General features: G+C 52.9%; 1 protein-coding gene across 1 annotated transcript; it reads left to right on the forward strand.

Moving 5' to 3' along the window:
• Positions 1-2,223: 2,223 nt before the first annotated feature.
• On the forward strand, positions 2,224-26,354 carry TMEM214 (transmembrane protein 214). Its single transcript, XM_077291904.1, has 17 exons — positions 2,224-2,537; positions 4,224-4,441; positions 5,690-5,840; positions 5,921-6,055; positions 7,071-7,153; positions 7,990-8,095; positions 9,032-9,113; positions 9,266-9,367; positions 9,620-9,761; positions 10,862-10,953; positions 19,044-19,092; positions 19,714-19,821; positions 22,318-22,435; positions 22,610-22,706; positions 22,782-22,950; positions 25,349-25,500; positions 25,601-26,354. The coding sequence occupies exons 1-17, from the start codon at positions 2,411-2,413 to the stop codon at positions 25,731-25,733; spliced, it is 2,064 nt and encodes a 687-aa protein (XP_077148019.1). The 5' UTR covers positions 2,224-2,410; the 3' UTR covers positions 25,734-26,354.
• Positions 26,355-26,821: the final 467 nt, after the last annotated feature.

The following is a 26,821-nucleotide window of genomic DNA, read 5'->3' on the forward strand; positions in this document are numbered from 1 at the left end:
CACACTACTAACATTAGTAGTGTGGAATATGCAAAATAAAAGGGGATATGAGATGGTTTACTGTATGTAATCATGTCTCATATCATGTCGGGTTTAGGCAGGAGAAATGAAAAGCCGGCAATTGAATTACCGACTTTTCACTAACACCGCTGCGTATTTCTCGCAAGTCACACTGCTGGTCCGTGTGTAATCCATATTTTTCTCGCCCCCCATAGACTTTCATTGGCGATTTATTTACGCAATACGGTGACAAACGCAGCATGCTGCGATTTTGTACGGCCGTAGAAAGCCGTATAATACGGATCAGTAAAATACGGCTGATAGGAGCTGGGAAATAGGGAATCATTGTGCCGTGTGTTATGCGTATTTTACGGATGTATTTTCTGCGCTCATACGTCCGTAAAACTCGCCAGTGTGACGCCGGCCTCTGACGAAGCGGCACCTCTCCCTACACTCAGATCAGCAGCAGTAAGATGGCGGTCGGCGGGAACGCCCCTTTATAGCACCTGTGACGCCGCAGAGAGCAAGCCAATCACTGCAATGCCCTTCTCTAAGATGGTGGGGACTGAGATCTATGTCATCACGCTGCCCACACTCTGCGTCCACCTTCATTGGCTGAGAAATGGCGCTTTTAGCGTCACGCGACTTTGGCGCGAAAGTCGCGTACCGCGTGGCCGACCCCACACAGGGATCGGGTCGGGTTTCATGAAACCCGACTTTTCAAAAAGTCGGCGACTTATGAAAATGACCGATCCATTTCGCTCAACCCTAGTGATAACCACTACACTACAGAAACAGAACGAAAAAGGTTACTGTGGTCACGGCAAGGAATAAAGATCAAGGACTGAAAGTCAAAATGCATTGTCTTCAAAGAGTAGTACTGTGTTTCTGCCCAGTTTAGAACTGAGGCGTGTGTGAGGCGAATGTGATAACCACAACTGACAGGACACGGCTGACAGGAGACGGCTGACAAGACACGGCTGACAGGACACGACTGACCAAGGACACGACTGACAGGACACTACTGACCAAGGACACGGCTGACAGGACACGGCTGACAGGACACGACTGACAGGACACGGCTGACAGGACACGACTGACCAAGGACACGACTGACAGGACACGACTGACCAAGGACACGGCTGACAGGACACGGCTGACAGGACACGACTGACAGGACACGACTGACCAAGGACACGGCTGACAGGACACGGCTGACAGGACACGGCTGTCAGGTCAAGGCTGACAGGACACGGCTGACAGGACACGACTGACCAAGGACACGGCTGACAGGACACGGCTGACGGGACACGGCTGACCAAGGACACGGCTGACGGGACACGGCTGACGGGACACGGCTGACCAAGGACACGGCTGACAGGACACGGCTGACAGGACACGGCTGACAGGACACGGCTGACAGGACAAGACAGACGGGACACGGCTGACAGGACACGGCTGACAGGACAAGACAGACGGGACACGGCTGACAGGACACGACTGACAGGACACGACTGACGGGACACGGCTGACGGGACACGGCTGACAGGACACGACTGACCAAGGACACGACTGACCAAGGACACGACTGACCAAGGACACGGCTGACGGGACACGGCTGACAGGACACGACTGACAGGACAAGACAGACGGGACACGGCTGACAGGACACGGCTGACAGGACACGGCTGACAGGACACGGCTGACAGGACAAGGCTGACAGGACACGGCTGACAGGACACGGCTGACAGGACACGACTGACAGGACAAGACAGACGGGACACGGCTGACAGGACACGGCTGACGGGACACGGCTGACGGGACACGGCTGACGGGACACGGCTGACAGGACAAGGCTGACAGGACACGGCTGACAGGACAAGACAGACGGGACACGGCTGACGGGACACGGCTGACAGGACACGGCTGACAGGACACGGCTGACAGGACACGGCTGACAGGACAAGACAGACGGGACACGGCTGACAGGACACGGCTGACAGGACACGGCTGACAGGACAAGACAGACGGGACACGGCTGACAGGACACGGCTGACGGGACACGGCTGACAGAACACAACTGACAGGACACTCCCCGCGGGCCTCACAGACAGCTGGAACACTAGTTGTCATGACACCTCCACAAGCCTGAGGCACAGCTCCATAGCAACCGATGTGCAACGTCTGCGTCATGTGACCTTACGCTAGCCCCGCCCTCCAGGCGTCATGTGACCTGCCCCTCTCCCATGCACAGTCTCCCGGCTGACGTGGCGTAGTCGCACGTCCAGCTCCGCAGTCGCCTCTCAGTCAGGGTAACGGCCAATCAGAGCGGAAGACGTCACCACTATCATGGTAGAGGCGGGGCTGGAGCTCCCGGAAGTGACGCGGGCCGTGAGCGCAGGGATCAGACATGGCCTCCGGAGCTGCCGGGGACGGCAAATGGAAAGTGGTCGGGAAGAGCAAGAAGAATGGGGACCGGAGGAGAGCGCTGGGCGAGAGCAACCTGCCTCCGACCGTGGCCGCCATCACCGCGGGGGGTGAGCTGTCCCCGAGAACTACACGTCCCAGCATTCCCCGGGGCACCAGCGCTGAGAGCTCTCCAGAGTGCGCAGAGGATGGTGGGAGGGAGTAACCACAAGTCCCAACCTCCCCTGAGTTCCTGGAACTATGACAGGAGACAGCAGTGTTATGTGGGGAGGCTGGGACTTGTGGTTCCTCAGCACCTGGGATGCGATGACTGCTCTGCAGGTGCAGCGGGCGGTGACAGCGGAGTGCGGTGAGGACTAGAAGTCCCAGCACGGAGCGGACGGTGACAGCAGAGTGTGGTGCGGACTAGAAGTCCCAGCACGGAGCGGACGGTGACAGCGGAGTGCGGTGCGGACTAGAAGTCCCAGCACGGAGCGGACGGTGACAGCAGAGTGCGGTGAGGACTAGAAGTCCCAGCACGGAGCGGACGGTGACGGCAGAGTGCGGTGAGGACTAGAAGTCCCAGCACGGAGCGGGCGGTGACGGCAGAGTGCGGTGAGGACTAGAAGTCCCAGCACGGAGCGGGCGGTGACGGCGGAGTGCGGTGAGGACTAGAAGTCCCAGCACGGAGCGGGCGGTGACAGCGGAGTGCGGTGCGGACTAGAAGTCCCAGCACGGAGCGGACGGTGACAGCAGAGTGCGGTGAGGACTAGAAGTCCCAGCACGGAGCGGACGGTGACGGCAGAGTGCGGTGAGGACTAGAAGTCCCAGCACGGAGCGGGCGGTGACGGCAGAGTGCGGTGAGGACTAGAAGTCCCAGCACGGAGCGGGCGGTGACGGCGGAGTGCGGTGAGGACTAGAAGTCCCAGCACGGAGCGGGCGGTGACGGCGGAGTGCGGTGAGGACTAGAAGTCCCAGCACGGAGCGGGCGGTGACGGCGGAGTGCGGTGAGGACTAGAAGTCCCAGCACGGAGCGGACGGTGACGGCAGAGTGCGGTGAGGACTAGAAGTCCCAGCACGGAGCGGGCGGTGACGGCCGAGTGCGGTGAGGACTAGAAGTCCCAGCACGGAGCGGACGGTGACAGCAGAGTGCGGTGAGGACTAGAAGTCCCAGCACGGAGCGGACGGTGACAGCAGAGTGCGGTGAGGACTAGAAGTCCCAGCACGGAGCGGACGGTGACGGCCGAGTGCGGTGAGGACTAGAAGTCCCAGCACGGAGCGGACGGTGACGGCCGAGTGCGGTGAGGACTAGAAGTCCCAGCACGGAGCGGGCGGTGACGGCGGAGTGCGGTGAGGACTAGAAGTCCCAGCACGGAGCGGACGGTGACAGCAGAGTGCGGTGAGGACTAGAAGTCCCAGCACGGAGGTGACGGCAGAGTGCGGTGAGGACTAGAAGTCCCAGCACGGAGCGGACGGTGACGGCGGAGTGCGGTGAGGACTAGAAGTCCCAGCACGGAGCGGACGGTGACGGCGGAGTGTGGTGAGGACTAGAAGTCCCAGCACGGAGCAGACGGTGACGGCGGAGTGCGGTGAGCACTAGAAGTCCCAGCACGGAGCGGACGGTGACGGCGGAGTGCGGTGAGGACTAGAAGTCCCAGCACGGAGCGGACGGTGACGTGCGGTGAGGACTAGAAGTCCCAGCACGGAGCGGATGGTGGAGTGCGGAGAGGACTAGAAGTCCCAGCACGGAGCCGCTGAGTCCTGGCTGGGGGAGGGGTGGTCTCCTCCGTGCGCTGACCACGGTTCCTCTCTTGCAGTCCTCGTGCAGCCGTCGCTCTATGAACAAGGATTCGAGAAGATAATGAAGAAGCAGCAGCAGCAGGACAAGGAGCAGAACAAGGAGCAGGTTCCCCCGCGCAGCAGCGCCGAGCCCCCGAAGAAGCCGCCGAGCAAGAGCTCCAAGAAGACTTCTCTGGGGGGCAGCACCTCGTCAGCTCTGAAGAAACGGGCCACACTGGAGGAGGCGCTGCGGGCGGTGAGTGACCCACACAGGGCGGCGCCAGTCCCCTCCAGAGCTGCACTCACTATTCTGCTGTTACATCATGCCCTATGCTCCAGTCCCCTCCAGAGCCGCACTCACTATTCTGCTGTTACATCATGCCCTATGCTCCAGTCCCCTCCAGAGCCGCACTCACTATTCTGCTGTTACATCATGCCCTATGCTCCAGTCCCCTCCAGAGCCGCACTCACTATTCTGCTGTTACTTCATGTCTTATCCTCCAGTCACCTCCAGAGCTGCACTCACTATTCAGCTGTTACTTCATGTCCTATGCTCCAGTCACCTCCAGAGCTGCAGTCACTATTCTGATTACATCGTGTCTCATCCTTCAGTCACCTCCAGAGCTGCACTCACTATTCTGCTGTTACTTCATGTCATCCTCCAGTCCCCTCCAGAGCTGCACTCACTATTCTGCTGTTACTTCATGTCATCCTCCAGTCCCCTCCAGAGCTGCACTCACTATTCTGCTGTTACTTCATGTCCTATGCTCCAGTCACCTCCAGTGCTGCAGTCACTATTCTGATTACATCGTGTCTCATCCTTCAGTCACCTCCAGAGCTGCACTCACTATTCTGCTGTTACTTCATGTCATCCTCCAGTCCCCTCCAGAGCTGCACTCACTATTATGCTGTTACTTCATGTCATCCTCCAGTCCCCTCCAGAGCTGCACTCACTATTCTGCTGTTACTTCATGTCATCCTCCAGTCCCCTCCAGAGCTGCACTCACTATTCTGCTGTTACTTCATGTCATCCTCCAGTCCCCTCCAGAGCTGCACTCACTATTCTGCTGTTACTCCATGCCCTATGCTCCAGTCACCTCCAGAGCTGCACTCACTATTCTGTTGGTAGTTAGTGTTCACATACTCTGATGATGCGTGCAATGCATTATGGGATCTTTCCGGCTGACAGCAGACTTGAGTTCTGTTCTAGGAGTATTGTGTTTGATAGGCGCTCTTTGCTCGGCTGGTGGGCACTTTCTGCTGTCTGCTCGGCGGTGGGGGGCCGCTCTCTGCTCTGCGGGGGGGGGGGGGGGGCGCTTTCTGCTCTCTGCTCGGCGGGGGAGCCACTCTCTGCTCGGCAGGGGGGGGCCCTCTCTGCTCGGCCGGGGGGGGGGGCGCTCTCTGCTCGGCCGAAGGGGGGGGGCGCTCTCTGCTCGGCTGGGGGGGGGGCGCTCTCTGCTCGGCGGGGGGCCGCTGTGACCCGCTCCTGCTGCTTCCTCTCCAGCTGGACCTGGCGGAGCTGCAGATGGAGATGGAGAAGAGTCAGACCTTGTTTCCTGAGAACCCGCAGATCTGGGTGAAGGACCTGGTGGGCTACCTGAACGACAAGCTGCAGACCCCCAAGAACGAGCCGGTGCCGAGCCACCAATCCCACGGTAAGTGGTGTGACAGCTGGGTGCGGTGTGACAGCTGTTTGTGCTGCGGAGCGGGGTTCATGGTGTCGTCCTCTCCTCAGATTACCCCTACTGCCTGGTGAGCCGGGAGCTGAGGGGCGTCATCCGCACGCTGCTCCTGAGGGCGCCCGCCGAGATGGAGGCCTTCCTGGACTACTGCATATTCACCATGCTGCAGGAGGTGGACAAACCCGCAGGTGACGCGCCTGACTGCCGTGTGTGTGTGGAGGGGGTCCGGCGTGTGGATAAGGGGAGGGTGGTCTGACGTGCAGATGGTTGGGGGAACGGGTCGGTCTGGCAGGGGTCTATGTGGCGGGGGCCCATTGGGGTCTATCTGGCTGGGGGTCGGTCTGGCGGGGGCCCGGCTCTGGTCGGTCTAGTGGGGGTCTATCTGGCGGGGCCCGGTGCTGGTCGGTCTGGCGGGGGTCTATGTGGTGGGGGCCCATTGGGGTCTATCTGGCGGGGGCCCGGTAGGGGTTGGTCTTGTGGGGGTCTATCTGGCGGGGGCCCGGTGCTGGTCGGTCTGGTGGGGGTCTATGTGGTGGGGGCCCATTGGGGTCTATCTGGCTGGGGCCCGGTGGGGGTCGGTCTGGCGAGGATGTATCTGGCGGGGGCCCGGCTCTGGTCGGTCTAGTGGGGGTCTATCTGGCGGGGCCCGGTGCTGGTCGGTCTGGCGGGGGTCTATGTGGCGGGTGCCCATTGGGGTCTATCTGGCGGGGGCCCGGTAGGGGTTGGTCTTGTGGGGGTCTATCTGGCGGGGGCCCGGCGCTGGTCGGTCTTGTGGGGGTCTATCTGGCGGGGGTCGGCGCTGGTCGGTCTAGCGGGGGTCTATCTGGCGGGGGTCGGCGCTGGTCGGTCTTGTGGGGGTCTATCTGGCGGGGGCCCAGTGCTGGTCGGTCTGGCGGGGGCCCATTGGGGTCTATCTGGCGGGGGCCCGGTAGGGGTTGGTCTTGTGGGGGTCTATCTGGCGGGGGCCCGGCGCTGGTCGGTCTAGCGGGGGTCTATCTGGCGGGGGTCAGCCCTGGTCGGTCTTGTGGGGGTCTATCTGGCGGGGGCCCGGTGCTGGTCGGTCTGGCGGGGGTCTATCTGGCGGGGGCCCGGCCAGCGCTTCTTCTGTACGGCTGTGTATGGCACCACTGTGTGAGCGGGAGGTGTGTGGCTGCTGGTGCTTGCAGATTGGTTAGTGACTTGTGTCCTCTCTTCCGCCCTCAGGGGAGTCCGTCCACGGCTTCCGGATCTGTATCCAGGCCATTCTACTGGACAAGCCCAAAACCGTCACCGTTAACCTAAAGAAGGTAACTGAGCAGGGGGCGGGGCTATCTGTCCTTGTCGGAGGTGGGCGGGGCCGGTCCCGTGCGGACCTCTTACTTATCGCAGCTGGGGGTTTGTCACCGTCGTACCCGGTTGGGTTGTGTTCGTCTCTGCACTGATACATTGTAACAAACTATCAGAACAGAGATCTTCAGCTCACTGAGGATTGGGCGCAGTTGTAACAAACCCTCAGCTGCGGAGGCCGGCAGAACACTTATTGAGCTTGTCCTTTTTCTTCGTCCCTTGGTGCAGCCGCGCTGTGCTCCCCATCCCCAGGTCCAGCGCGGTGTCTGGTATTGCCTGCGGTGCTGATATTACGCTGACAGTTCAGCAGCCAATCAGTGAGCTCAGGAGGTGTGGAGGGGGTGTTCTCTCTGCTGAGCTCATTGATTGGCTGTTGACGTGGCAAAGAGCCCGCTCCGGACCAGGGGAGGGGGAGCGGTTGTCAGATTATCACACACTGCATCCAGGGATGAAGATTTTCTAACCCCTTTAATCCTGGCTGGATGATTGTCTCCTCCGTGTGTCGGGGCCAATGTGCACTAACAGTCCCAGCATGGTGCGGGTGCTCGCTCCGTGGTTCACGTCCTCCATGCAGCGGCCGGAGCTTTCTGCCTGTGAAACGCTGTGATCTCCGTCTTCTCTACCCCAGAGCCGCAGGTGGCAGGTGACGTCCCGTCATCCTCAGCGCGGCTCCGCTACCCCGTCACTTTAACATCATGAATCTTTGCTGCAGTACCAGACACAACCTGTGCACTGTGGTGGCGCTGTCTCTGAGGTGAGGATTTAATGTGTCGCCCCTCTTTCCATCTCTCCTCAGTACCTGGAGATGCTGCGGGCTCAGCAGAACCGGCCGGCGCGCTGTCTTGCCATGATGTGGGCTGTGGGGCAGGCGGGATACGCGGATCTAACAGAGGGACTGAAAGGTGGGTGCACCGTGCGTGGGAGAGTGGCGCAGCACAGAGCGAGGAGAGGGAGAGCAGCACAGAGCAAGGAGAGGGAGAGCAGCACAGCGAGGAGGGGGAGAGCGTCGCAGCACAGCGAGGAGGGGGAGAGCGTCGCAGCACAGCGAGGAGGAGGAGAGGGAGAGCAGCACAGCGAGGAGGGGGAGAGCGTCGCAGCACAGCGAGGAGGGGGAGAGCGTCGCAGCACAGCGAGGAGGGGGAGAGCGTCGCAGCACAGCGAGGAGGGGGAGAGCGTCGCAGCACAGCGAGGAGGGGGAGAGCGTCGCAGCACAGCGAGGAGGGGGAGAGCGTCGCAGCACAGCGAGGAGGGGGAGAGCGTCGCAGCACAGCGAGGAGGGGGAGAGCGTCGCAGCACAGCGAGGAGGGGGAGAGCGTCGCAGCACAGCGAGGAGGGGGAGAGCGTCGCAGCACGGAGCGAGGAGGGGGAGAGCGTCGCAGCACGGAGCGAGGAGGGGGAGAGCGTCGCAGCACGGAGCGAGGAGAGGGAGAGCGGCGCAGCACAGAGCGAGGAGAGCAGCACAGCAAGGAGGAGGAGAGCAGCGCAACACAGCGAGGAGAGCAGCGCAACACAGGGAGGAGAGGGAGAGGGAAGCAGCACGGAGCGAGGAGAGCAGCGCAGCACGGAGCGAGGAGGGCGGCGCAGCACAGAGCGAGGAGAGTGAGAGTGGCGCAGCACAGCGAGGAGGGGAGCAGCACAGCGAGGAGAGGGATAGCGGCGCAGCATGGAGTGGGGCGGTTTGGAGTGTTGTACGGAGGGTTGCAGCACGGAGCGGGCAGGTTTCGAGTGCTGTACGGAGGGGCGCAGCACGGAGTGTATATAGCGGGCTGGGGTCGCAGGGCGGGGGTGTCGTCGCCCGCTGCCTCATACTCGGACTCACGCTGGTCTCCTCCTTGCAGTCTGGCTCGGCTTCATGCTGCCCGTGCTCGGGATCAAGACGCTCTCACCCTACGCCATATCCTACCTGGACCGGCTCCTGCTGTGAGTGACGCCACCTGCTGGGGGTTGTCTGGGCATGCTGGGAGTTGTAGTCCGTTGCGAGGATGGTATATTTCCGCTATGCCGCTGTCGGGGGGCGGCAGGGGTCGGTGCAGTGTGTCGCAGTGCTGTGATATCTCGCGGTTTCCCCCCAGATTGCACTCTAATCTAACCAAGGGGTTCGGGATGATCGGCCCCAAGGATTTCTTCCCGCTCTTGGACTTCGCCTTCATGCCAAACAACTCGCTGTCCGCCAGGTATGAGACTACAGAGCTGCGGGGGATGGGCTCCTGATGGCAGATGCCCCCTGCTGGTCCGGTGTGGGACTTGCAGAGGTTTGCTGGCGTCACCTCTCCGTGAAAGCCGTGCAGCCGACTGACCGGAGGGTAGAATGTGAGGAAATGTTGGAAATATGCTTGCATCTTCGGCTGTGAATGCAGCATAGGGAGCTCTCATCCTGGTGTCGGGGCCGGGGGTCCCGTGCTCTCACACTCCCTATTATATTGCAGCCAGCAGGAGCAGCTCCGAGACTTGTACCCTCGGCTGAAGGTGCTGGCGTTTGGAGCGACCCCCGAGAGCACGCTGCACACGTACTTCCCTTCCTTCTTGTCCAGAGCGACGCCGAACTGCCCCGAAGTCATGAAGAAAGAGGTACGTGGCCGAGTCAGCAGTATGAGCTCAGCAGTGAGAGCGTCGGGCAGCAGTGTGAGCTCAGCAGTGAGGGCGTCATGAGGCAGTGTGAGCGCAGCAGTGAGGGCGTCCTGTGGCAGTGTGAGCCCAGCAGTGAGGGCGTCCTGAGGCAGTGTGAGTGCAGCAGTGAGGGCGTCGGGCAGCAGTGTGAGCGCAGCAGTGAGGCCGTCGGGCGGCAGTGTGAGCTCAGCAGTGAGGCCGTCGGGTGGCAGTGTGAGCCCAGCAGTGAGGGCGTCCTGAGGCAGTGTGAGTGCAGCAGTGAGGCCGTCGGGCGACAGTGTGAGCTCAGCAGTGAGGCCGTCGGGTGGCAGTGTGAGCTCAGCAGTGAGGCCGTCGGGCGGCAGTGTGAGCTCAGCAGTGAGGCCGACGGGCGGCAGTGTGAGCTCAGCAGTGAGGGCGTCGGGCAGCAGTGTGAGCGCAGCAGTGAGGCCGTCGGGCGGCAGTGTGAGCTCAGCAGTGAGGCCGTCGGGTGGCAGTGTGAGCCCAGCAGTGAGGGCGTCCTGAGGCAGTGTGAGTGCAGCAGTGAGGCCGTCGGGCGGCAGTGTGAGCTCAGCAGTGAGGCCGTCGGGCGGCAGTGTGAGTGCAGCAGTGAGGCCGTCGGGCGGCAGTGTGAGCTCAGCAGTGAGGCCGTCGGGCGGCAGTGTGAGCTCAGCAGTGAGGGCGTCGGGCGGCAGTGTGAGCTCAGCAGTGAGGGCGTCGGGCAGCAGTGTGAGCGCAGCAGTGAGGGCCTCCTGAGGCAGTGTGAGCGCAGCAGTGAGGACGTCAGGCGGCAGTGTGAGCGGAGCAGTGAGGGTTTCGGGCGGCAGTGAGCGCAGCAGTGAGGGTGTCGGGCAGCAGTGTGAGCACAGCAGTGAGGGCGTCGGGCAGCAGTGTGAGCGCCAAAGTGAGGACGTCGGGCGGCAGTGTGAGCGCAGCAGTGAGGGCGTCAGGCGACAGTGTGAGCGCAGCAGTGAGGATGTCGGGCAGCAGTGTGAGTGCAGCAGTGAGGGCGTCGGGCAGCAGTGTGAGTGCAGCAGTGAGGGCGTCGGGCAGCAGTGACAGCAGCTCCTCTTATGTTGCAGCTTCTCCGCAGTCTGTACGAGTGTCTGCACTTGGACCCACTCAGCTTCAGTGTGTGGAGGCAGCTGTACACCAAGCACCTGTCACAGTCCAGGTGAGTGTTCCACGCTGCAGAGGTCTGTTCATTCTAGGCACGATCCTTGGCCCGGGGTCACAGCTCGCTTACAATGCCGTGAATAAGTCTTCATACCCTCAGACCTTTTCCACATTTTTCACGTTACAGCCAGAAACTTTTATTGGGATTTTCTGTGAGTAACAAGTATTTGTGACGTGTAAAGGGAGTGATACAGGTATTTCTAATGCTTTTATAAAATTCTGATCTTTGTTCCGTGCATTAGTATTCAGGCCCCTGAGTCAGTACTATGCAGGACCACCTTTCCCTGCAGTCTTTGGGGTCTGTCTCTCCACCTTTCTCTGCAGTCTTTGGGGTCTGTCTCTCCAGCTTTCCCTGCAGTCTTTGGGGTCTGTCTCTCCAGCTTTGCACAACTAGAGGTGACATTTTGTCCCTTCTTCTTTGCCCTCTCGCTCAGTGACATTGGATGGAGACGTCTGTGATCCATAATTTCCGCATCTTGTCACAAATTCTCTGGAATTTGGGTCTGGACGGTGTCTGGGCCGCTCACACACAGGAATATGCCTGATCTGAACCCTCCATTGTAGCTCGGGCAGGATGTTGAGGGTCGTTCTTCTGCTGGAAGGTGAACCTACACCCCAGTCTCCAGCCTATAACAGGTTTTCCTCCAGGATTGCCCTGTATGTAGCTCCATCCATCTTCCCACCAACTCTGACCATCTTCCCTGCCCCTGCTGAATAAAGCCTCCCCACAGCAGGATGCTGCCACTACCATGTGTGACGGTGGGGATGGTGGTTTCAGGGTGATGTGCAGTGTTAGTTTACTCGGACTCCCATGACAGCACGACGAGAGAGGGGATCCGCCCATTAGGAACAGGAAACCTACAGATACAAAAGGGCAGCACCTCTCCCCTGCATCAGTTGGTTTCCTGTTCCTAAAGGGACGGGTGCCTACAGATTAAGAAAAGGAGCCCAGGCCGGCCGGACCGAATCTGGTAGCGGGGGGGTCTCCTACCTCGGCCGGTGCGGAGAACCCTGGAGACGCCACGGTGGTCCTGGCTGGACTGCACGCGGTGGCGTTCGCAGCAGGGAGCGGAGTCCGGAGGATTTCCTGCCTCCATCAGCGTCGGCGCCGGTAAGTATATCCATTGGTGGTGCAGCGGTGCGGTGAATGTGGGGTGCCGGCGTCAGGGCTGTCTGGGTGAACTCCCGGAGCGCTGCGGTCCGTTCCCGGCGTCCTGCACCGCTCTCAGCGTGTGCTGGAGCGTTTCCGGGTGCAGTGACGTGAGGGGGCGGAGTTAGCAGCCGCTTCCGGGTCGCCGGGTGTCTGCGCATGCGCAGTCGATCCAAGATGGCGGCGCCCATAGCATCCTGATGCCGGTTTTCTCCCACCTGGTTCCTGCCTCCCTGCGGTATCCTGAGCCAATGGGGCAGCGTCTGACCTATCTGCTGACCGGATCCAAGGGGGATTTAAGCAGGTGACAACTACAGAGCCCTGCTTTTGGTCGCAAATCATCATGAAGACTTCCAGAGATTCCTGAGGGTAGCTGTGTCAATGGGGGGACAAATTCGTCATTTCCAGTTTAGAGCTCTTCCCTTTGGCTTATCAGCGGCTCCTAGGGTGTTTACCAAGATAGTGGCCGAAGTCATGGCACACTTACGAGAGTCTGACATCTTAATTGTCCCCTATTTGGATGATTTCCTTATAGTTGGGAATTCAGCAGACCATTGCCTCTCTCAGCTACAGACAACCACAACCAAACTTGAGCATCTGGGGTGGATTGTGAATTATGAAAAATCCCGATTACAGCCCCAGAAAATACAGAGATTCTTAGGACTGTTGTTAAATTCAGAGACCCAACAGTGTTGTCTTCCGCCCGACAAGTTATTACACATCCAACAACAGGTGTCTAGAGCAACTGATAATCCATCCATGACACTTAGACAGGCTATGTCACTGTTAGGATCTCTAACCTCGTGCATTCCTGCTGTCCGGTGGGCCCAATTTCACACCAGACCCTTACAATCCGAGGTACTGGTTAATGACAGAATCTTGCAAGGCTCCTTGCAGAGTCAGATTACTTTGGGTCCAGAAGCACTGACATCTCTTAGATGGTGGCTAGTCACTGACAATTTATCGGCAGGAGTTCCCTGGGTGACACAGGCGACACGTATTGTAACGACAGACGCTAGCCCTTCAGGTTGGGGAGCACACATGGACGACATGATAGTTCAGGGTCTATGGGACCCCTTAACATCAGCCTCCTCCAACCAAAAAGAATTAATGGCGGTTGAACTGTCAGTTAAAAAATTACTCTCATATCTGCAGGGTCACCACGTCAAGATCCTCTCGGACAACCAGGTGGCAGTCGCGTACATAAATCACCAGGGTGGAACTCATTCCGAATCATTGATGAGGGTGACAGATCGTCTATTCCAGACTGCGGAAGACCATTTTCTATCTTTAACCGCACTGCACATAAGAGGAAAAGAAAATGTAAAAGCGGACTTTCTAAGCCGCAACACCCTGAGACAAGGGGAGTGGTCTCTAAACAGTCTTGTGTTCGACCAGATTGTCCACAAATGGGGACATCCAGAGGTAGATTTATTTGCCACCAGGGACAATCGAAAGACAGTAAAATTCTGTTCCCTAAATCCCAGGGAGAATCCTCTAGCGGTAGACGCCTTTCTGATCAGTTGGAACTTTCGGCTGGCTTATGCGTTCCCCCCGCTGGCCTTGATACCTCTGGTAATCAGGAAGATAAGAGAGGATCGGGCAAGAGTTATTTTGATTGCCCCATTTTGGCCCAGAAGGGCCTGGTTCACCTGGCTCAGGATCATGTCAGTGGAGGACCCCTGGGTGCTTCCGGACATCCCAGATTTGCTCCACCAGGGTCCGATCAGCCATCCTCAAGTAAAGAATCTCCATTTAACGGCATGGAGTTTGAGAGGGCGTTACTGAGGGACAAAGGGTTCTCCCCAAATTTGATTGAAACCCTTATGAAAAGTAGAAAGCAGATTACAACAACAATCTATGCTAGAACCTGGCGGAAATTCCTGGCCTCTTCTGACTTTAATTTAGAAGAGGGAATTCCTATAAAACAGATCTTAGAATTCCTGCAAAGGGGCTTAGAGCTAGATCTATCCACTAGTACCCTAAAGGTACAAGTCTCGGCCCTAGGGGCCTTGTTTTCCTGTAACATCGCCAATAATTATTGGATCTCAAGGTTCATTAAAGCTTCTAGTAGGGCTAGACCCATACATAAGGATAGATCTATGCCTTGGGATCTTAATCTAGTCCTGTCAGCATTGACTAGAGAGCTGTTTGAACCATTACAATCAGCTTCAATCAAGGCCTTATCCCTTAAAACAGCATTTCTGGTAGCGATAACATCTGCCCGTAGGGTAGGGGACATACAAGCTCTCTCCAGAATTTCCCCTTACACAGAGTTTCTGCCAGATAGGGTAGTCCTCAGACCGGACCCAGCCTATTTACCAAAAGTGTCATCACGGTTTCACAGGTCACAGGAGATAGTTTTACCATCTTTCCTTCCCAATCCCTCCAACCCTAAAGAAGAGCTACTCCATACACTAGACGTTAGGAGATGCCTGTTACAATACATCTCTGTTACTGATACATGGAAAAAAGATAATGCGTTATTTTTATCTTTCCAAAACCCTAGAAAGGGACTCAGGGTATCAAAGTACACACTAGCGAAGTGGATTAGGGAGGCTATCTCTTTGGCTTATACTGCAGGTGGGGGTCCGACTCCGCAGAATCTGAGGGCGCATTCCACCAGAGCCATGGCTACATCCTGGGCGGAAAAATCTGGAGTATCAATCGACCAGATATGTAAGGCGGCCACATGGTCATCCCCGTCCACCTTCTTTAAACACTATAGGTTGGATTTAGGGGCCTCCTCTGATCTCACCTTCGGGTTAAGGGTGCTGCAAGCTATAGTCCCTCCCTAAGGTAGTGTTACATCTCTGTAAATCTCTCGTCGTGCTGTCATGGGAGTCCGAGTAAAGCATTAAGCTACTTACGGTAGCGGCATTTCTCGGAGGCCCATGACAGCACCCTTAGTTCCCTCCCTATTCACGTGGGGGTTGCACCTCCTATAATGTATATATCTCACGTATAATACCCAGTTCCAATATATGGGTTATAATATTGTATATAAACTGTATATAATGTATATTTTTGTGTGCCACTAACCGCGGTAGTCCTCTCAAGGCTCTGAAATACAACTGATGCAGGGGAGAGGTGCCGCCCTTTTGTATCTGTAGGTTTCCTGTTCCTAATGGGCGGATCCCCTCTCTCGTCGTGCTGTCATGGGCCTCCGAGAAATGCCGCTACCGTAAGTAGCTTAATGCTTTTCTGCCACTGACAGGGATATTGCTTTGTAGGACTTTCTTAATCCCACAAATCCCTGATATAACAGACTGGGAAGGTTACAAGTACCACCCACTGTGATCTTTGGAGCGAACCGCTCTCTGCTGCCCCATATCATCCAGACAATTACACGATTGGCCGACGATCAACGGAGAAGGCCACAGCCTATTCGCCCAACTAGGCCTCTATCAGAAAATTAACGGTGAGCGTACGGCATATACACCTCCGGATTCAAACACGGAATCTGTGTAGAAACCCTGATAAGGTCACAGCCAACTCTCTGATAAAACCCAGACTACCCGCTGCCACCACTCTGTCTCGTTCGAATTGCCACCGTACGGTCGCTTATGGGTTTGAGGCATAGTTTACAGAACAAAAGGAACACAACTATTAAATTTTATATTTAACCAAAAGTGAGGCAGTGTTTACAAAAGATTTTACAAAGGGGACAAAACAATACAGCATAAACAGTTACATAAAATAAAAGGGATTAACAGGAGAACTTACTACACCGATCGCAGAGACGATTCAGTATAGCCAGGAGAGCACTTTGATTTGACCGTTGATAAACAGGGCTCCTGCATACACGACATGTAACTCTCTGCACGCTGATGATAATTGAGATCCATCTTTTATCAGACCCCCACCCACACACCACTCCTTGATCACCTCAACAAGGGCTGGTCTAAGCCCTTAATAATTTTAGGAAATCCCAATTTATTTAATAACTCCTCATAGAGCGATCACAGAAAGTCGACACTGATGTCATCTTTTGTGTCGGGATTTTATCTATACTTAGAGACCAAACATGGCCTAGCTGCTGGCGGTTATATGGCCTCTATGGATTTGGGGCCCTTTGGCGGGGTTTATATTTATGAGAAAATACCGTATATACTCGAGTATAAGCCAAGATTTTCAGCCCCAAAAAATGGGCTGAAAGTGCCCCTCTCGGCTTATACTCGAGTCATGGAAGGCGGGGGGGTCGGCGGGTGAGGGGGAGCGACGCCTGTCAAATACTCACCTGCTCCCGGCGCGGTCCCTGTTTGCAGCAAACAAGTCATGTCAGACTAATCTAATTTCTTTTTATGATAGAATCACTGACTGGGTAGATCATGGAAATGCGGTAGATATACTATATCTCGACTTCAGCAAAGCATTTAATAAAGTATTCTATACTATCCTTACTGAAAAAATTACCAAGTATGGAATTGACAAGGCTATGGTTAGGTGGATTCATAACTGGCTCAGTGATCGTATTCAAAGAGTGGTAATAAATGGTTACTCATCCAATTGGAAGAGTATTTCAAGTGGGTACCACAAGGCTCTGTCCTGGCCCCAGTGTTGTTCAACATTTTTATAAATGATCTAGATAAGGGAACTGTAGGTAAACTAGTCAAATTTGCAGGCGATGCAAAGTTAGGAGGGATAGCTAACACTAGAGAAGACATAAAGGATTCAGAAGAATCTAGATAAGCTTGAACAATGGGCAGTGACTAATAGAATGGTATTTATCAGGGGAGAAGTGCAAAATTCTACATCTGGGTAAGAAAAACAAAAATTACATCTACAGAATGGGAGGAATAGAACTAAGCAACAGCATGTGGGAAAAAGACTTGGGTATACTAATAGATCACAGACTGCACATGAGTCAGCAATGTGATGCAGCAGCAAAAAAGGCAAATACAAGTCTGGGATGTATTAATAGAGGCCCAGAGTCTAGATCACGTGAAGTAATTCTCCCCCTCTACTCCTCTTCAGTCAGGCCTCATCTGGAATACTGGGTCCAGTTCTTGGCACATTTCAAAAAAGACGTTGAAGAACTGGAGCAAGTTCAGAAAAGAGCGACCAGAATGGTGAACGGACTGCAAAAGTATGTCCTATGAGGAACGGTTAAAGGATCTGAGAATGTTTAACTTACAAAAAAGAAGACTGAGAGGAGACTTATTAGCTGTCAACAAATATCTGAAGGGCTGTCACATTGTAGAGGGAACATCATTATTCTCATTTGCACATGGAAACACGAGAAGCAATGGGATGAAACTGAAAGTGAGAAGATACAGATTAGATATTAGAAAAAACTTTTTGACAGTGAGGGTGATCAATGAGTGGAACAGGTGGCCATGAGAGGTGGTGAGTTCTCCCTCAATGGAAGTCTTCAAACAGAGGCTGGACAGACATCTGTCTGAGATGGTTTAGTGACTCCTGCATTGAGGAGGGGATTGGACATCATGACCCCAGAGGTCCCTTCCAACACTAACATTGTTGGATAATAAAAGAGAATTGTAGAGATGTTTTTAAGGTGTAGATAACATGAGAGAATGAGCGATTGGTTATAGGGAATAAAGGAAAGTTCTGTGTCAGATATGATTCCCAGACAGCGTTGTCCTGGGAGTTATGGTGGAACCCGGCAAGGTAATTACAATGTCAGGTAGAGTTAGGTTCGTAACGTGAGGAACACAAGAAGTTCAGTTTTAGATCAAGGGAGGACATCATGTAAAAGAAAGCTAACATACAACCCTTGGTATTTTATGTTAAGATGATGGATTGAACCGTGCTCTGTGAGATGTTCTTAGCTTGGGCTATTATTTGTAACGTAACCCTGCTTTATTCTTCTCCACAACTTTATCCCTGACCTGTCTGGTGAGCTCCTTGGTTTCCATGATGCAGTTTGATCCCTAATGTTCTCACACAAACCTCTGAGGCCTTCACAGAACAGCTGTAGTTATACTGAGAAGACATCACACCCAGGAGGGCACAATGTACTAATTATGCGACTTCTGGAGGTGTTTGGTCACTCAGGATTTTTTTAGGGTCTTCAGTCTGCAAGGGGCTGAATATTAATGTATTAATGCACTTCACAATTTTCAGATTGATATTTTTATAATAATTAGAAAACCCTGTATGTTTCCTTTACTCATTACAAATACTTGTAACTTTGTGTTAGTATCAGATAAAATACCAATAAAATACGTTTAAGTTTGTGAGTGTAATGTGAAAAAATGTGGTAAAGTTCACTGGGTATGAAGACTTTTGCGAGGCACTGTATAGAGATCTGTACATTCTAGATATGATCATCATTCTGTTCCTGCAGCTGGAGATTCTGGATGAGAGCAGATGTTTGCTGCCTGTCTGCCGAACATGGAGTACAGCAAGAAGTCAAACTCCTCCTTCCTCTTGCTCCTCCTCTTTCCCCTTGCTGCTCCTCCATCTTCTTACTCCTCCATCTTCTTACTCCTCTTTTCTGTTGCTTCGCCTTCCTTTTTCCTTTTGCTCTTCCACATTCCTCTTGCTCTTCCTCCTCCTTGCTCCTCCTCCTTCCTTTTGCTCCTCTTCCTTCCTCTTGCTCCTCCTCCTTCCTTTCTCCTCCATCTTCTTGCTCCTCTTTTCTCTTCCTTCACCTTCCTCTTGCTTCGCCTTCCTCTTTCCTTTTGCTCTTCTACATTCTTCTTGCTCTTCCTCCTCCTTCCTCTTTCTCCTCCTCCTCCCTCTTGCTTCTCCTCCCTCTTGCTCCTCCTCCTTCCTCTTGCTCCTCTTTTCTCTTCCTTCCCTTTCCTCTTTCCTTTTGCTTTTCCACATTCCTCGCCTTCTGCTGTTACACATTCCTCTTTCTCCTCCCTCTTGCTCCTCCTCCTTCCTCTTGCTTCTCCTTCCTCTCGCTCCTCCTCCTGCTCCCTGTTTTTGGATTTTCTGATAGTGGTTCCTGCCATCTTGTTTTTCAGTTTGCTCCTCCAGCATCTGGTCAAATCTTGGGACACGACGTCTAAACCGGTGAGTTAACCCCTTGTGTGCCGGAGAAGTACATTCATAAACTCTTCATAGTATTGGAGTGTGTCTTGATGGGTGTTGTACGCCTATTAAAGGGGTCTCCAGTATGAGACCTCTACGGGGTGACCACAGCACTGTAGGATAGGTACAGCTCAGTGCAGCCTGGCCATGTGGGGGGTGTACAGCTCTTTCCAGGTGTATTAGTCTTTTCTGCCACAAGGGAGGTGTGCTGTGCTGCCCGCTGTTGTGGTGCTACTATTGATATGTGACACCGCAGATAGGTGGGAGCCCTGGTCACAGGACGTGTGCAGGAGGGACGTTCTCTCCCAAAGTACATATGTTACTAATAGTGATGAGCGCCGTTGGTCGTCACTCGTATACGCGCGGAGTATCGCGGGGGTCCGAGTCCCATGTACGAGACCCCACAGCCGCATATTTCAGGGCTGTTGGCCACAAATCATGTGGGGATTGCCTGACAAACACGTGCAATCCCCCTGTCTAACAGCCGCCAAACGTGTCCGCGGGGTCTCGTACATGTCACTCGGCCCCCGGGATACTCTGTGCATCACCAGATACTAATTTACTGTGCGGATCCTGCTCCTCTCACCTCTGACAATATTACAGATGAGGAAGTCTGTGATGGAGACCGTGCAATCGTTCAGTGTGACCAATGAAGAGTTTTCCAAAAAATCACATTCAAAGGAGCTGGAACTGTGCGACTCTGCGTGTCAGGTGAGGATCACTCTGTACATACATCACATTACTGATCCTGAGTTACATCCTGTATTATACCCCAGAGCTGCACTCACTATTCTGCTGGTGCAGTCACTCTGTACATACATTACATTACTGATCCTGAGTTACATCCTGTATTATACCCCAGAGCTGCACTCACTATTCTGCTGGTGCAGTCACTCTGTACATACATCACATTACTGATCCTGAGTTACATCCTGTATTATACCCCAGAGCTGCACTCACTATTCTGCTGGTGCAGTCACTCTGTACATACATTACATTACTGATCCTGAGTTACATCCTGTATTATACCCCAGAGCTGCACTCACTATTCTGCTGGTGCAGTCACTCTGTACATACATCACATTACTGATCCTGAGTTACATCCTGTATTATACCCCAGAGCTGCACTCACTATTCTGCTGGTGCAGTCACTCTGTACATACATTACATTACTGATCCTGAGTTACATCCTGTATTATACCCCAGAGCTGCACTCACTATTCTGCTGGTGCAGTCACTCTGTACATACATCACATTACTGATCCTGAGTTACATCCTGTATTATACCCCAGAGCTGCACTCACTATTCTGCTGGTGCAGTCACTCTGTACATACATCACATTACTGATCCTGAGTTACATCCTGTATTATACCCCAGAGCTGCACTCACTATTCTGCTGGTGCAGTCACTCTGTACATACATCACATTACTGATCCTGAGTTACATCCTGTATTATACCCCAGAGCTGCACTCACTATTCTGCTGGTGCAGTCACTCTGTACATACATTACTAATCCTCAGTTACATCCTGTATTATACCCCAGAGCTGCACTCACTATTCTGCTGGTGCAGTCACTCTGTGCATACATCACATTACTGATCCTGAGTTACATCCTGTATTATACCCCAGAGCTGCACTCACTATTCTGCTGGTGCAGTCACTGTGTACATACATTACATTACTGATCCTGAGTTACATCCTGTATTATACCCCAGAGCTGCACTCACTATTCTGCTGGTGCAGTCACTCTGTACATACATCACATTACTGATCCTGAGTTACATCCTGTATTATACCCCAGAGCTGCACTCACTATTCTGCTGGTGCAGTCACTCTGTACATACATTACTAATCCTCAGTTACATCCTGTATTATACCCCAGAGCTGCACTCACTATTCTGCTGGTGCAGTCACTCTGTACATACATCACATTACTGATCCTGAGTTACATCCTGTATTATACCCCAGAGCTGCACTCACTATTCTGCTGGTGCAGTCACTGTGTACATACATTACATTACTGATCCTGAGTTACATCCTGTATTATACCCCAGAGCTGCACTCACTATTCTGCTGGTGCAGTCACTCTGTACATACATCACATTACTGATCCTGAGTTACATCCTGTATTATACCCCAGAGCTGCACTCACTATTCTGCTGGTGCAGTCACTGTGTACATACATTACATTACTGATCCTGAGTTACATCCTGTATTATACCCCAGAGCTGCACTCACTATTCTGCTGTGCAGTCACTGTGTACATACATTACATTACTGATCCTGAGTTACATCCTGTATTATCCTCCAGAGCTGCACTCACTATTCTGCTGGTGCAGTCACTCTGTACATACATCACATTACTGATCCTGAGTTACATCCTGTGTTATCCTCCAGAGCTGCACTCACTATTCTGCTGGTGCAGTCACTGTGTACATACAGTACATTACTGATCCTGAGTTACCTCCTGTATTATACTCTAGAGCTGCACTCACTATTCTGCTGGTGCAGTCACTGTGTACATACATTACATTACTGATCCTGAGTTACCTCCTGTATTATACTCTAGAGCTGCGCTCACTATTCTGCTGGTGCGGTCACTGTGTACATACATTACATTACTGATCCTGAGTTATATCCTGTATTATACCCCAGAGCTGCACTCACTATTCTGCTGGTGCAGTCACTGTGTACATACATTACTGATCCTGAGTTACATCCTGTATTATACTCCAGAGCTGCACTCACTATTCTGCTGGTGCGGTCACTGTGTACATACATTACATTACTGATCCTGAGTTACATCCTGTATTATACCCCAGAGCTGCACTCACTATTCTGCTGGTGCAGTCACTGTGTACATTCATTACATTACTGATCCCGAGTTACATCCTGTATTATACTCCAGAGCTGCACTCACTAGTCTGCTGGTGCAGTCACAGTGTACATACATTACATTACTGATCCTGAGTTGCCTCCTGTATTATACTCCAGAGCTGCACTCACTATTCTGCTGGTGCAGTCACTGTGTACATACATTACTGATCCTGAGTTACATCCTGTATTATACTCCAGAGCTGCACTCACTATTCTGCTGGTGCCGTCACTGTGTACATACATTACTGATCCTGTATTATACTCCAGAGCTGCACTCACTATTCTGCTGCGTCTTGTTATCGTGTTGATGCTTGTGGTGGTTTTGCAGTCTCTCCTGAAGATGGTGAAGGGTCGCGGCGTGCCCTGGTTGCGGATTTTCCTGGTCGCGCTCGTGTTTACAGCCGGGTTTGTGGTCCATGACATTCGGACGCACGGCTCGTTCCAAGGTCAGTGACTGGGATTCAGTCTGCGCTGATGATGGAGGGATTTTCTTGTACCGGTCCGCGTCCGTCCTGTGAATTCTCGCTGTGCGGATGATACTGTAACGACACTGCAGCTGTGGAGTCGCGTATATCCCGGTCTGGCTGTGGTGGTGCTCACGCTCTTCCCTTTGGTTTCAGCCTCCACCACAGCGGGCGTCCTGCAGCAGACGGGGCTCCTGACCCTCTCCCAGCAGGCGTGGAGCTGCGCCTCGCTCTGTGCGGTGCACTGTCACAGGTGGGTCCTCCCTCCAGCAGTGTGAGCAGAGACATCTCTGCCTTGTGAAGTAACCTCCCGCCTGTCTCCTTACAGCTGGCTGCTGCGCAATGTGCCGGTCTACTACTCTCAGCTCGTGGAGGTGCTGGGACCAGTCCTGGAGCTGGGCTGGGAGAAGAGCCGGGACGGGGTCCTAGTGGTGACGCAGAAATGCTCCTCCCAGCTGGCGCACATCAGGGACAACCTGCCCTGGCTTATTGAATGGGTAAGGAGGTGACTTGTGCTGTCCGCCTTTACCAGGTCAGCAAGGGTTAAAGGGTAACTCCTCGGATCCGGAGCTGGAGGAGGCTCCACATATATGGAGAGAATAATCAATGAAGTAGCACAGCAAATAGCTTTCACTACAGATTTGTATCTTCAGCTCCTTTACAGACCTGTATGTCTCCATGGTAGCAGACTACGAAGGATCTGTGTAGTCTGATCCAGAATTCAGTCTCGTGCTCTGTTCTCTACTGACCCACAGAAGGGTATGCAGGAGCTTTTCCTCATATTATCACTCTTTTTTTGCTAGTCACAGCCTGGTAATTGCATAAATAAGTCCCTCAGTGACCCAGGAGGGGGATACAGAAGCTTTTCCTCACGTTATCATTCTTCTTACTAGTCACAGCCTGCTAACCCCATAACTCCATGTCCCACAGGAGGAGATACAGAAGCTTTTCCTCATGTTATCATTGTTCTTACTAGTCACAGCCTGCTAACCCCATAACTCCATGTCCCACAGGAGGAGATACAGGAGCTTTTCCTCATGTTATCATTCTTCTTACTAGTCACAACCTGGTAATCCCATAACTCCATGTCCCACAGGAGGAGATACAGAAGCTTTTCCTCATGTTATCATTCTTCTTACTAGTCACAGCCTGGTAACCCCATAACTCCATGTCCCACAGGAGGAGATACAGAAGCTTTTCCTCACGTTATCATTCTTCTTACTAGTCACAGCCTGGTAATCCCATAACTCCATGTCCCACAGGAGGAGATACAGAAGCTTTTCCTCATGTTATCATTCTTCTTACTAGTCACAGCCTGGTAATCCCATAACTCCATGTCCCACAGGAGGAGATACAGAAGCTTTTCCTCATGTTATCATTCTTCTTACTAGTCACAGCCTGGTAATCCCATAACTCCATGTCCCACAGGAGGAGATACAGAAGCTTTTCCTCATGTTATCATTCTTCTTACTAGTCACAGCCTGGTAATCCCATAACTCCATGTCCCACAGGAGGAGATACAGAAGCTTTTCCTCATGTCATCATTCTTCTTACTAGTCACAGCCTGGTAACCCCATAATTCCATGTCCCACAGGAGGAGATACAGAAGCTTTTCCTCACGTTATCATTCTTCTTACTAGTCACAGCCTGGTAACCCCATAACTCCATGTCCCACAGGAGGAGATACAGAAGCTTTTCCTCATGTTATCATTCTTCTTACTAGTTACAGCCTGGTAACCCCATAATTCCATGTCCCACAGGAGGAGATACAGAAGCTTTTCCTCACGTTATCATTCTTCTTACTAGTCACAGCCTGGTAACCCCATAACTCCATGTCCCACAGGAGGAGATACAGAAGCTTTTCCTCATGTTATCATTCTTCTTACTAGTCACAGCCTGGTAATCCCATAACTCCATGTCCCACAGGAGGGGGATACAGAAGCTTTTCCTCATGTTATCATTCTTCTTACTAGTCACAGCCTGGTAATCCCATAACTCCATGTCCCACAGGAGGAGATACAGAAGCTTTTCCTCATGTTATCATTCTTCTTACTAGTCACAGCCTGGTAACCCCATAACTCCATGTCCCACAGGAGGAGATACAGAAGCTTTTCCTCATGTTATCATTCTTCTTACTAGTCACAGCCTGGTAACCCCATAACTCCATGTCCCACAGGAGGAGATACAGAAGCTTTTCCTCATGTTATCATTCTTCTTACTAGTCACAGCCTGGTAACCCCATAACTCCATGTCCCACAGGAGGAGATACAGAAGCTTTTCCTCATGTTATCATTCTTCTTACTAGTCACAGCCTGGTAATCCCATAACTCCATGTCCCACAGGAGGAGATACAGAAGCTTTTCCTCACGTTATCATTCTTCTTACTAGTCACAGCCTGGTAATCCCATAACTCCATGTCCCACAGGAGGAGATACAGAAGCTTTTCCTCATGTTATCATTCTTCTTACTAGTCACAGCCTGGTAATCCCATAACTCTGTCCCTCAGTGACCAGGGAATGGAATGCAGGAGCTTTTCTTCATGTTATCACTCTTGTCTTGTAGTCACAGCTTGACTATCCCATAAGTCTGTCCCTCAGTGATCCACAGGAGGGGATCCAGGAGCTTTTCCTCATGTTATCACTCTTCTTACTAGTCACAGCTTGCTATTCTCATTTGATGCGTTTCCTAGTGTTGTTACTCCATTTCTCTATTACATCCTAGTAATGTCACGACTCTCCAGACCTCGGTGACCTACCTACATATGCCTTCTGTCATTTTAAATCTCTTTAGGCTTGAGGAGACATCTGTTGTAGGTTGGACTTTCAAGCCTTAATAAGCGATTATTCCGAGGAGATGCATGGTGTCTCTGTAACCTCTCGTCCTTTCTCCCGACAGCTTCATTCCCACATCCCTGAATCCGTCTTCCATCTGCTGGAGTATCTGAGAGACCTGCTCCTCCTCCTCTACCACAATTACCTCCTGCCGGCGGTGCAGTATGGTGAGGCCGCCCTCCAGCGGGCATGGCAGCAATATGTGGACTCCTGCAAGTACGTAACTGCCCTGCCTGCTTTATGGGGTGGTGGGGTGATTCTTGGTGAGCGCCTGTTCTGTCCATCTATACATCAGATTTTTCGTTTTTCCTTGCAGCGGTGAGGTGACGTGGGACTGCACGAAGGGTCATCTGAGCAACATCACCCAATCCTCTTGGATGTTCCTGCAGAACACTACACTGGCCATTAAGGACTGGGCCGTGGCCATGGTCTCCAGTCACCAGCAATGACTTTACCATTGGCTACTCTCCCTCCTTCCCCTGCCATGAGTTAGCTGGTGACATCACACCTGCGATGGGGACCAGGATCGTGACTGATGCTGATAATTTGGGATCAAACACACAAACCTTCCCTTTCTTCCCCCTGACTCTTGTATTCCAGAGTTGGTCCGGGATCTGGCTGCTCGAGTGATTGACTGGTATCTATGCAGAGGGTCTTCTGGGTCTCCTCGGACATTTGCTCCAGAAGTCTTGATGAGACTGCGGGTTTCTTTTTGGTTACTTTGTGGTGACATTCGGAGGAAGTTTGTCCTTTTCTTGTGGTCATTCTATTTGTTTTTGATCAGATTGTGCTTTGTCCAGCAATGATCACCTCTGATCAGGTTCTCATACTCGTCATTTTGGGTCTTAATTCATCATCCATGTTGCTCTCATTCCCGGGCACAGAAGATGGGTTTGAGTCTTTTTAGCCATTTTGGGGTTTTTTTGGGGGGGGGAGGAGTTGGGGTAATCTCACTAAGTATCTGTATGTCAGGACTTGTCTTGTCATACTCTAGCTGCGCGTTATGACCGATCCTTCTGTATCGTTCTATGCATTTCAATAAACTCTGCAGTATTCCTGGCGACCATAAAGGCGGTGGTGTGAGGATCATCACAACTTTGCTTCTTACAGGGTGGTACCTGCTCATTACTTGCAACCAAAGTATCCCTGGTCGGGCCACTCCAGTGATCAGTGGGGGAGGGAAGTCAACCTGGCTCAAAGTCTAAGGAGGACCTTATGCTTCTAAGAAAAACATAAGTAGATGTCATTATTAGATTTGACGATTTGTCACCGTATTACAGGATTCAGAATATTTTTTTTTTAATTAGCTGTGTACAATGCCCTTGTGTACTTCACAGCTCCGATAAAGGAGGACTACTCCTAAAGATTTAATCTGAAAGAGGAGGACATGGCTGCCTCTAGACGGTCAATCTTCGAGGGGTGGGATGGAGCTTCTTATATACTGTCAATCTTCTAGGAGTAGGACGGGGCTGCTTCTAGATGGTCAATCGTCTAGGGGTGGGACGGAGCTGCTTATATACTGTCAATCTTCTAGGGT

Source organism: Ranitomeya variabilis, chromosome 2 (genome assembly GCF_051348905.1).
Source record: "Ranitomeya variabilis isolate aRanVar5 chromosome 2, aRanVar5.hap1, whole genome shotgun sequence".
NCBI classification, from domain to species: domain Eukaryota; kingdom Metazoa; phylum Chordata; class Amphibia; order Anura; family Dendrobatidae; genus Ranitomeya; species Ranitomeya variabilis.